A 12799-nucleotide genomic window follows, 5' to 3' on the forward strand; every position below is an offset into this window, starting at 1 on the left:
CCTAGGTCACAAAATACAGCAGCACTGAATGCACGATGCAGCAAATTTTGCTTTACTTGACCACCACTCCCTTAAACACAAGAAAATAAATAATTGAACCAGGAAAAACCTCATTACACAGCAAAGGACAGACATCAGTTTCTTAAGGCCTCGTTCACACGACAATTTTTGGGCCACATCTGATAAGCATTGTTGCAGCAGAAAATGAAGACAAGCACACTGTGTTGCAGTTTTCTTCTTCCCTCCTCCTGGAGGGCTGATGTTCACCTCCATCAGCATTCCTTCATGCTGCATACCGATCCTGGGGCTGACAGGGGGGCGGGGCCAACCTCCGCTCCGCTAACCAACCACCTGCCAGAACTTCATCTAGCTTCATGCACCTTGCAGGAGGGACTGGGTCGTGCAGCCTGAGACACACTGGCAGGCATTTCAAAATGTTAAGTATAAAGTGAACTAGCGGGAGGCTAGGCGGCCCACCGGGAATCTGCCGCGTCTGCCAGATTATCAGTCCAAGCCTGGTCATACACATGAGAAGTGTCGGCTCATGAGGCCAACAGCTATCTGTCCAATCCTCCATACACAAGCATATTCGGCCTTTGGTGGGCAGTTATCTCCCAGACAACAAGAAAAACCACATCTGCAGCCACGGGAAAGTCAGGGGGGGGCACGTTTGATGGTCGCCCTATCCCACTGAAATCAGCAGCAGGTTTAAGGAAAATACATCTAATGTGAATAGCCATCTTTAAAGTGGCCCTGTACTTTCAGTAAACTTTTGATATGTCAAAGGGACACATCAAAAGTTTAGATTGGTGGGGGTCCGAGTGCTGAGCCTCTAGAATGAGGGGAGAGAAGCTTTCGGTTCTGACACCCCTGCTATTTTTTTTGCCATCCTTGAAGTGTCCATAACCAAGAAGTTGTACAGCTATGTAAGGTTTTCACATTCTTATTTTCAGAAGTACAAAGATAGAAAATTAAAATGGTTAAAATAACTAAACAACAATAAAAAAAAATTGCTATGTTTTTTTCCTACCATTACAGGGCAGAAATGTCATGAAAGGGCCACTAGAAGACTGTGTAATCATTTTTTTTTTTTTTTGGAAACTTATTTAAATGTTGACTCACAGCCAAACACATTGTCACAACTTCCTTGATAATTAAAAAAAAAAAAAAAAAAAAAAAAAAAAGTGTGCTTAAAGGGTTTCTGTCACCCCACAAAACTTTTTTTTTTTTTGGATAGTTAGATTCCTTATAGGGCGATATAGGAGAATATAATAGTCTTACTTACTTTCATGCGGCCGATTCTTTATAAAACGAAGTTTTATAATATGTAAATCAGGGCTCTACCAGCAAGTAGGGCGTCTACTTGCTGGTAGCCGCAGCAGCAATCCGCCCCCTCGCCGTGTTGATTGACAGGGCCAGCCGTGATCTCCTCCTCCGGCCGACCCTGTCAGTAATTCAAAAATCACGCGCCTCTGGTCATTCGGCGCAGGCGCTCTGAGATGAGGAGGCTCGTCTCCTCAGTGCGCCTGCGCCGATGACATCACCGAAAGAGAAGACGTCATCGGCGCAGGCGCACTGAGGGAGTGCTGAGGATACGAGCCTCCTCATCTCAGAGCGCCTGCGCCGAATGACGCGAGGCGCGCGATTTTTGAATTACTGACAGGGCCGGCCGGAGGAGGAGATCCCGGCTGGCCCTGTCAATCAACACGGCGAGGGGGCGGATTTCTGCAGCAGCTACCAGCAAGTAGACGCCCTACTTGCTGGTAGAGCCCTCATTTACATATTATAAAACTTCGTTTTATAAAAAATCGGCCGCATGAAAGTAAGTGATAAGATTATATTCTCCTATATCGCCCTATAAGGAATCTAACTATCCAAAAAAAAAAAAAAAAAGAGTTTTGTGGGGTGACAGAAACCCTTTAAAGGATAACTGTCACATTTAGACCCTAATTTCAATTTTCATATATGTAGTTACTAATAACATGATATTCCAGAATCAGTTACTATTAGACTGACTTGCCCCATATTTAATAAGATTCAGCCCTTAGCAACCAGTCTGCATAAAACTTCAATTTCAGTATTCAGTTAAGATGGCCGCCACTGCACTCACCCTGAGGCTAATCCCGCCTGCCCTCACTAGCCAGTAACAATAGCCCCCCAAAAGTGTCAGTAACCAGAGCCCTCCCCCCTAAAGGGTTAATCTCCTGCAGCACAAAGGGGTCCTCTTACCACATGTTGCTTTCATTTATACACTGAGCAGATGGCAGATCTCCCTTCCCTGCTCTGCGCTGCTTCCACTCTGCATTGTCCAGCTCTGCTGAGTGAGGGAGCGTCTGCCAAGTGCAGGGACAGGGAGAAGTGCACACAGCCCAGGCACTGTTATCAGCTGCTGGGGAGGACCTGGCTTTAATCATTTACTTACAGTCCCTGGCTGTCAGTAATGTGAGCCTTCAACAGATAGGGTTGCTAAGCATGGTCTGTCTATTTTAAGCACAGGTAAAAGTAGGCAGTACAGGGAACAAAACTGTGGAATTAAGGGGTAATTGAATACACAGTGAAAAGTTGAAATAGGGCCACCAAGGAGATATTAATCAGAACAATCCAATACTCAAAAAAAAATAAAAAAATACGACAGTTATACTTTAAAGTGGAGCTTCACGCGAGTTAACTATCCTAATCCTAGGTGTTATAAACAGTGTGGAAAAGTCCTGGGTCCTTAGACTCTCAGGCCTATTGCACACGACCGTATGGCTTTTACAGTATTTTGCGGTCCGCAAAAAACACGGACGACGTCCGTGTGCATTCCGTTTTTTTGCAGAACGGAACAGCTGGCCCCTGATAGAACAGTACTATCCTTGTGCATTATGCAGCCAAAAATAGGACATACGGAAACGGAATGCATACGGAATACTTTTTTTCTTTTTGCGGACCCAATGAAATGAATGGCTCCGTATAAGGACCGTATACGGAACGCATAAAACGGAACGTAAACGGGAAAAAAAAACGTGTGTGTGCAAGAGGCCTCAGACTGACTGTCTCCGTGCAATACTTCTTCATATCTGCAGTAATTCACACCATTATTTTAACTATATCAATGCAATGCTGCTCTAATTTTAGCTTCCTTACACTTCCATCTGCATCTATGGTCTCTTCACTTTCTGTGGGTGGGCAGCAGCTCATTACATGTGATGATCAAGCACCTGCATGTACCAAGAGTGCACGGCAGTCAGCTCTTGCATGTACCAAGAGTGCACGGCAGTCAGCTCTTGCATGTACCAAGAGTGCACGGCAGTCAGCTCTTGCATGTACCAAGAGTGCACGGCAGTCAGCTCTTGCATGTACCAAGAGTGCACGGCAGTCAGCTCTTGCATGTACCAAGAGTGCACGGCAGTCAGCTCTTGCATGTACCAAGAGTGCACGGCAGTCAGCTCTTGCATGTACCAAGAGTGCACGGCAGTCAGCTCTTGCATGTACCAAGAGTGCACGGCAGTCAGCTCTTGCATGTACCAAGAGTGCACGGCAGTCAGCTCTTGCATGTACCAAGAGTGCACGGCAGTCAGCTCTTGCATGTACCAAGAGTGCACGGCAGTCAGCTCTTGCATGTACCAAGAGTGCACGGCAGTCAGCTCTTGCATGTACCAAGAGTGCACGGCAGTCAGCTCTTGCATGTACCAAGAGTGCACGGCAGTCAGCTCTTGCATGTACCAAGAGTGCACGGCAGTCAGCTCTTGCATGTACCAAGAGTGCACGGCAGTCAGCTCTTGCATGTACCAAGAGTGCACGGCAGTCAGCTCTTGCATGTACCAAGAGTGCACGGCAGTCAGCTCTTGCATGTACCAAGAGTGCACGGCAGTCAGCTCTTGCATGTACCAAGAGTGCACGGCAGTCAGCTCTTGCATGTACCAAGAGTGCACGGCAGTCAGCTCTTGCATGTACCAAGAGTGCACGGCAGTCAGCTCTTGCATGTACCAAGAGTGCACGGCAGTCAGCTCTTGCATGTACCAAGAGTGCACGGCAGTCAGCTCTTGCATGTACCAAGAGTGCACGGCAGTCAGCTCTTGCATGTACCAAGAGTGCACGGCAGTCAGCTCTTGCATGTACCAAGAGTGCACGGCAGTCAGCTCTTGCATGTACCAAGAGTGCACGGCAGTCAGCTCTTGCATGTACCAAGAGTGCACGGCAGTCAGCTCTTGCATGTACCAAGAGTGCACGGCAGTCAGCTCTTGCATGTACCAAGAGTGCACGGCAGTCAGCTCTTGCATGTACCAAGAGTGCACGGCAGTCAGCTCTTGCATGTACCAAGAGTGCACGGCAGTCAGCTCTTGCATGTACCAAGAGTGCACGGCAGTCAGCTCTTGCATGTACCAAGAGTGCACGGCAGTCAGCTCTTGCATGTACCAAGAGTGCACGGCAGTCAGCTCTTGCATGTACCAAGAGTGCACGGCAGTCAGCTCTTGCATGTACCAAGAGTGCACGGCAGTCAGCTCTTGCATGTACCAAGAGTGCACGGCAGTCAGCTCTTGCATGTACCAAGAGTGCACGGCAGTCAGCTCTTGCATGTACCAAGAGTGCACGGCAGTCAGCTCTTGCATGTACCAAGAGTGCACGGCAGTCAGCTCTTGCATGTACCAAGAGTGCACGGCAGTCAGCTCTTGCATGAACCAAGAGTGCACGGCAGTCAGCTCTTGCATGAACCAAGAGTGCACGGCAGTCAGCTCTTGCATGAACCAAGAGTGCACGGCAGTCAGCTCTTGCATGTACCAAGAGTGCACGGCAGTCAGCTCTTGCATGTACCAAGAGTGCACGGCAGTCAGCTCTTGCATGTACCAAGAGTGCACGGCAGTCAGCTCTTGCATGTACCAAGAGTGCACGGCAGTCAGCTCTTGCATGTACCAAGAGTGCACGGCAGTCAGCTCTTGCATGTACCAAGAGTGCACGGCAGTCAGCTCTTGCATGTACCAAGAGTGCACGGCAGTCAGCTCTTGCATGTACCAAGAGTGCACGGCAGTCAGCTCTTGCATGTACCAAGAGTGCACGGCAGTCAGCTCTTGCATGTACCAAGAGTGCACGGCAGTCAGCTCTTGCATGTACCAAGAGTGCACGGCAGTCAGCTCTTGCATGTACCAAGAGTGCACGGCAGTCAGCTCTTGCATGTACCAAGAGTGCACGGCAGTCAGCTCTTGCATGTACCAAGAGTGCACGGCAGTCAGCTCTTGCATGTACCAAGAGTGCACGGCAGTCAGCTCTTGCATGTACCAAGAGTGCACGGCAGTCAGCTCTTGCATGTACCAAGAGTGCACGGCAGTCAGCTCTTGCATGTACCAAGAGTGCACGGCAGTCAGCTCTTGCATGTACCAAGAGTGCACGGCAGTCAGCTCTTGCATGTACCAAGAGTGCACGGCAGTCAGCTCTTGCATGTACCAAGAGTGCACGGCAGTCAGCTCTTGCATGTACCAAGAGTGCACGGCAGTCAGCTCTTGCATGTACCAAGAGTGCACGGCAGTCAGCTCTTGCATGTACCAAGAGTGCACGGCAGTCAGCTCTTGCATGTACCAAGAGTGCACGGCAGTCAGCTCTTGCATGTACCAAGAGTGCACGGCAGTCAGCTCTTGCATGTACCAAGAGTGCACGGCAGTCAGCTCTTGCATGTACCAAGAGTGCACGGCAGTCAGCTCTTGCATGTACCAAGAGTGCACGGCAGTCAGCTCTTGCATGTACCAAGAGTGCACGGCAGTCAGCTCTTGCATGTACCAAGAGTGCACGGCAGTCAGCTCTTGCATGTACCAAGAGTGCACGGCAGTCAGCTCTTGCATGTACCAAGAGTGCACGGCAGTCAGCTCTTGCATGTACCAAGAGTGCACGGCAGTCAGCTCTTGCATGTACCAAGAGTGCACGGCAGTCAGCTCTTGCATGTACCAAGAGTGCACGGCAGTCAGCTCTTGCATGTACCAAGAGTGCACGGCAGTCAGCTCTTGCATGTACCAAGAGTGCACGGCAGTCAGCTCTTGCATGTACCAAGAGTGCACGGCAGTCAGCTCTTGCATGTACCAAGAGTGCACGGCAGTCAGCTCTTGCATGTACCAAGAGTGCACGGCAGTCAGCTCTTGCATGTACCAAGAGTGCACGGCAGTCAGCTCTTGCATGTACCAAGAGTGCACGGCAGTCAGCTCTTGCATGTACCAAGAGTGCACGGCAGTCAGCTCTTGCATGTACCAAGAGTGCACGGCAGTCAGCTCTTGCATGTACCAAGAGTGCACGGCAGTCAGCTCTTGCATGTACCAAGAGTGCACGGCAGTCAGCTCTTGCATGTACCAAGAGTGCACGGCAGTCAGCTCTTGCATGTACCAAGAGTGCACGGCAGTCAGCTCTTGCATGTACCAAGAGTGCACGGCAGTCAGCTCTTGCATGTACCAAGAGTGCACGGCAGTCAGCTCTTGCATGTACCAAGAGTGCACGGCAGTCAGCTCTTGCATGTACCAAGAGTGCACGGCAGTCAGCTCTTGCATGTACCAAGAGTGCACGGCAGTCAGCTCTTGCATGTACCAAGAGTGCACGGCAGTCAGCTCTTGCATGTACCAAGAGTGCACGGCAGTCAGCTCTTGCATGTACCAAGAGTGCACGGCAGTCAGCTCTTGCATGTACCAAGAGTGCACGGCAGTCAGCTCTTGCATGTACCAAGAGTGCACGGCAGTCAGCTCTTGCATGTACCAAGAGTGCACGGCAGTCAGCTCTTGCATGTACCAAGAGTGCACGGCAGTCAGCTCTTGCATGTACCAAGAGTGCACGGCAGTCAGCTCTTGCATGTACCAAGAGTGCACGGCAGTCAGCTCTTGCATGTACCAAGAGTGCACGGCAGTCAGCTCTTGCATGTACCAAGAGTGCACGGCAGTCAGCTCTTGCATGTACCAAGAGTGCACGGCAGTCAGCTCTTGCATGTACCAAGAGTGCACGGCAGTCAGCTCTTGCATGTACCAAGAGTGCACGGCAGTCAGCTCTTGCATGTACCAAGAGTGCACGGCAGTCAGCTCTTGCATGTACCAAGAGTGCACGGCAGTCAGCTCTTGCATGTACCAAGAGTGCACGGCAGTCAGCTCTTGCATGTACCAAGAGTGCACGGCAGTCAGCTCTTGCATGTACCAAGAGTGCACGGCAGTCAGCTCTTGCATGTACCAAGAGTGCACGGCAGTCAGCTCTTGCATGTACCAAGAGTGCACGGCAGTCAGCTCTTGCATGTACCAAGAGTGCACGGCAGTCAGCTCTTGCATGTACCAAGAGTGCACGGCAGTCAGCTCTTGCATGTACCAAGAGTGCACGGCAGTCAGCTCTTGCATGTACCAAGAGTGCACGGCAGTCAGCTCTTGCATGTACCAAGAGTGCACGGCAGTCAGCTCTTGCATGTACCAAGAGTGCACGGCAGTCAGCTCTTGCATGTACCAAGAGTGCTGCTTTAAAGGGGTTGTCCCACAAAAAATATTCTACAATGTCCAAACCAGCACTTGGATCTGAACACTTTTGTAATTGCATGTAATAAAAAAAAAATTGTATAGCCACTGAGCTATTCAATAAAATGTATCTGTATAGCTCCACCTGCTCTGTGTTCTTTTTCTTATTTCTTTGACCTGCTCACTGAGAAGGCCGCACATGCTCAGTTTCATCCTTTAACTGCCTCCTGAGCTTTGACAGGGAGAGCATGGACACGCCCCCTGATCTGTGATAGGGAGCGCATGGACACACCCCCTGATCTGTGATAAGGAGCGCATGGACACGCCCCCTGATCTTTGATAAGGAGCGCATGGACACGCCCCCTGAGCTGCAGCAGAATAGACACTCCCCTTGATCTGTCAGCTTGATACAAATCTAGCAGAGGAATGAATGGCGAGCTCTCTGGACACATGTGAGGTACAGGGCTGGTCCTAGGTTTGTTAGAAATAGAGATAGTCATGTACTATATAATGCGAGATTTTCATTTTTTACATTAGTCATGAGATATTCCCTTTAAGAGAAGGATGCACAAGTCGACACGGTCATAGAGGTAAATCATGTGGTAGCACCAAGTGAAATCTGCAACGCGGTTCTGACCGTTGCGGCAACGTTACGTCACATTTATAGGATTATGTTCCATGAACAGGTTCATCTCAGCATCAGCACAAGGCTCATCACATGTAGACAGACCTTGCACGGCAAAGTCTAAAATGTCGTACAGCTTTATGTGTATCTAAATTCTTCTAGTGAGAAAACACTTACCTAAGCTGTTTTGCATAGTTCTGCTCGATTTCTAATCTTTCTTTGACAAATTTTGCATACTTGTCCAGAAAGTCTAATCCCCACAGCGTGTGTTTCTCTAAATTATCGAACTGATCCTGTAACAAAAGAAACGAGAATTACGAGGCAGTCCACATTAACAGCAGATTCACTGAAAATATCATGTAATACGGCATGTAACAGCAGTGGATAAGACATAAGCATAAGGATATTGCTGTCCACAGATCAATGACTACAGTCTGCATGGTCTTGCACATCTCATCATGCACGTACACCCTTCTACATCAGACTACCCGGCAATCAGCTATTAGAAGATATTAAAGGGAACCTGTCCCCTAAAAAACGCATCCCAAACCGCCAGCATTACCTTAAAGTAGCCAGCAGTATGTTCCTAAAGATCCTTTTCTTCCTCCGGCCAGATGCACCAAAATCTTGAAAAACGAACTTTAATCCCCTGCACGCGCTATGTAACAGCAGAGTTTGAAGTCAAGGGGGCAGCGGCCTCCTCGCTTCAAGTCAGGATAACCACGCCCCCTTTCCTTGCCCCTTCGCTTTTGATTGACAGCCGATAGCTTTCGGCTGTTCAGCAAAGCCGGCCGAGTGTGAGTGCGCGTCAGACGTTCACGTGCGCGGCTGTCAGAGGTGAAGGAGCAGGGAAAGGGGGCGTGGTTATCCTGACTTGAAGCGAGGAGGCCGCTGCCCCCTTGACTTCAAACTCTGCTGTTACATAGCGCGTGCAGGGGATTAAAGTTAGTTTTTCAAGATTTTGGTGCATCTGGCCGGAGGAAGAAAAGGATCTTTAGGAACATACTGCTGGCTACTTTAAAGGGGTTCTGCAGTTTGTTTAAACTGATGGTCTATCCTCTGGATAGATCATTAGCATCTGGTCGGCGGGGTCCGAGACCCAGGACCCCTGCCGATCAGCTGTTTGAGAAGACAGCGGCACTGGCAGTAGTGCCGCAGCCTTCTTGCTGTTTACCGCAGGCCCAGTGACATCACGACTAGTAACAACTGGCCTGGGCGCGGCTAAGCTCCATTCAAGTGAATAGAGCTTAGCCACGTCCAGGCCAGTTGATACTAGTTGTGACGTCACTGGGCCAGCGCTAAACAATGAGAAGGCCGCGGCACTACTGCCAGCGCTGCTGCCTTCTCAAACAGCTGATCGGTGGAGGTCCCGGGTGTCGGACCCCCGCCGATCAGATGCTGATGATCTATCCAGAGGATAGACCATCAGTTAAAACTGCAGAACCCCTTCAAGGTAATGCTGGTGTGGTTTGGGAGGCGTTTTTTAAGTGACAGGTTACCTTTAACCACTTCAGCCCCCAGTGCTTAAACACCCTGAAAGACCAGGCCACTTTTTACACTTCTGACCTACACTACTTTCACCATTTATTGCTCGGTCATGCAACTTACCACCCAAATTAATTTTACCTCCTTTTCTTCTCACTAATAGAGCTTTCATTTGGTGGTATTTCTTTGCTGCTGACATTTTTACTTTTTTTGTTATTAATCGAAATTTAACGATTTTTTTGCAAAAAAATGACATTTTTCACTTTCAGTTGTCAAATTTTGCAAAAAAAACTACATCCATATATAAATTTTGCTCTAAATTTATTGTTCTACATGTCTTTGATAAAAAAAAAATGTTTGGGTAAAAAAAAAAAAATGGTTTGGGTAAAAGTTATAGCGTTTACAAACTATGGTACAAAAATGTGAATTTCCGCTTTTTGAAGCAGCTCTGACTTTCTGAGCACCTGTCATGTTTCCTGAGGTTCTACAATGCCCAGACAGTACAAACACCCCACAAATGACCCCATTTCGGAAAGTACACACCCTAAGGTATTCGCTGATGGGCATAGTGAGTTCATAGAACTTTTTATTTTTTGTCACAAGTTAGCGGAAAATGATGATTTTTTTTTTTTTTTTTTTTCTTACAAAGTCTCATATTCCACTAACTTGTGACAAAAAATAAAAAGTTCTATGAACTCACTATGCCCATCAGCGAATACCTTGGGGTCTCTTCTTTCCAAAATGGGGTCACTTGTGGGGTAGTTATACTGCCCTGGCATTCTAGGGGCCCAAATCTCCGTACTCAGGAGAAGGTGGGGAATGTGTTTTGGGGTGTCTTTTTACATATACCCATGCTGGGTGAGATAAATATCTTGGTCAAATGCCAACTTTGTATAAAAAAATGGGAAAAGTTGTCTTTTGCCAAGATATTTCTCTCACCCAGCAGGGGTATATGTAAAATGACACCCCAAAACACATTCCCCACCTTCTCCTGAGTACGGAGATACCAGATGTGTGACACTTTTTTGCAGCCTAGGTGGGCAAAGGGGCCCATATTCCAAAGAGCACCTTTCGGATTTTACAGGTCATTTTTTACAGAATTTGATTTCAAACTCCTTACCACACATTTGGGCCCCTAGAATGCCAGGGCAGTATAACTATCCCACAAGTGACCCCATTTTGGAAAGAAGAGACCCCAAGGTATTCGCTGATGGGCATAGTGAGTTCATGGAAGTTTTTATTTTTTGTCACAAGTTAGTGGAATATGAGACTTTGTATGAAAAAAAAAAAAAAAAAAAAAAAAATCAGCATTTTCCACTAACTTGTGACAAAAAAAAATTCTAGGAACTCGCCATGCCCCTCACGGAATACCTTGGGGTGTCTTCTTTCCAAAATGGGGTCACTTGTGGGGTAGTTATACTGCCCTGGCATTTTCCAGGGGCCCTAATGTGTGGTAAGTAGGTAAATGACCTGTGAAATCCTAAAGGTGCTCTTTGGAATATGGGCCCCTTTGCCCACCTAGGCTGCAAAAAAGTGTCACACATGTGGAATCGCCGTATTCAGGAGAAGTTGGGGAATGTGTTTTGGGGTGTCATTTTACATATACCCTTGCTGGGTGAGAGAAATATCTTGGCAAAAGACAACTTTTCCCATTTTTTTATACAAAGTTGGCATTTGACCAAGATATTTATCTCACCCAGCATGGGTATATGTAAAATGACACCCCAAAACACATTCCCCAACTTCTCCTGAGTACGGCGATACCAGATGTGTGACACTTTTTTGCAGCCTAGATGCGCAAAGGTGCCCAAATTCCTTTTAGGAGGGCATTTTTAGATATTTGGATACCAGACTTCTTCTCACGCTTTGGAGCCCCTAGAATGCCAGGGCAGTATAAATACCCCACATGTGACCCCATTTTGGAAAGAAGACACCCCAAGGTATTCAATGAGGGGCATGGAGAGTTCATAGAAATTTATTTTTTTTGGCACAAGTTAGCGGAAATTGATATTTTTAATTTTTTTCTCACAAAGTGTCCCGTTCCGCTAACTTGGGACAAAAATTTCAATCTTTCATGGACTCAATATGCCCCTCACGGAATACCTGGGGGTGTCTTCTTTCCGAATCGGGTCACATGTGGGGTATTTATACTGCCCTGGCATTCTAGGGGCCCTAAAGCGTGAGAAGAAGTCTGGAATATAAATGTCTAAAAAATTTTACGCATTTGGTTTCCGTGAGGGGTATGGTGAGTTCATGTGAGATTCTATTTTTTGACACAAGTTAGTGGAATATGAGACTTTGTAAGAAAAAAAAAAAATAATTCCGCTAACTTGGGCCAAAAAAATGTCTGAATGGAGCCTTACAGAGGGTGATCAATGACAGGGGGGTGATCAATGACAGGGGGGTGATCAATGACAGGGGGGGTGATCAATGACAGGGGGGGTGATCAATGACAGGGGGGGTGATCAATGACAGGGGGGGTGATCAATGACAGGGGGGGTGATCAATGACAGGGGGGGTGATCAATGACAGGGGGGGTGATCAATGACAGGGGGGTGATCAATGACAGGGGGGGGGATCAATGACAGGGGGGGTGATCAATGACAGGGGGGGTGATCAATGACAGGGGGGTTGATCAATGACAGGGGGGGTGATCAATGACAGGGGGGGTGATCAATGACAGGGGGGGTGATCAATGACAGGGGGGGTGATCAATGACAGGGGGGGTGATCAATGACAGGGGGGTGATCAGGGAGTCTATATGGGGTGATCACCAGTGTCAGTGATCACGCCCCTGTAAGGCTTCATTCAGACGTCCGGATGCGTTTTGCGGATCCGATCCATCTATCAGTGGATCCGTAAAAATCATGCGGACGTCTGAATGGAGCTTTACAGGGGGGTAATCAATGACAGGGGGGTAATCAATGACAGGGGGGTGATCAGGGAGTCTATATGGGGTGATCACCACAGTCATTGATCACGCCCCTGTAAGGCTTCATTCAGACGTCCGGATGCGTTTTGCGGATCGGATCCATCTATCAGTGGATCCGTAAAAATCATGCGGACGTCTGAATGGAGCTTTACAGGGGGGTAATCAATGACAGGGGGGTAATCAATGACAGGGGGGTGATCAGGGAGTCTATATGGGGTGATCACCACAGTCATTGATCACGCCCCTATAAGGCTTCATTCAGACGTCCGGATGCGTTTTGCGGATCGGATCCATCTATCAGTGCATCCGTAAAAA

General features: G+C 48.1%; 1 protein-coding gene across 2 annotated transcripts in view; it reads right to left on the reverse strand.

Annotated features, from left to right (window-relative positions):
• The window catches only part of FNBP1L (formin binding protein 1 like), a 143232-nt gene that overhangs the window by 66176 nt on the left and 64257 nt on the right, over nucleotides 1–12799 (reverse strand). For both annotated transcript variants that reach the window (XM_040406680.1, XM_040406679.1), the window contains exon 2: nucleotides 8245–8360. In XM_040406680.1, the coding sequence (XP_040262614.1) occupies nucleotides 8245–8360 (116 nt within the window). The remainder of the gene's footprint in view (nucleotides 1–8244; nucleotides 8361–12799) is intronic.

Source organism: Bufo bufo, chromosome 9 (assembly GCF_905171765.1).
Source record: "Bufo bufo chromosome 9, aBufBuf1.1, whole genome shotgun sequence".
Taxonomy (NCBI): Eukaryota; Metazoa; Chordata; class Amphibia; order Anura; family Bufonidae; genus Bufo; species Bufo bufo.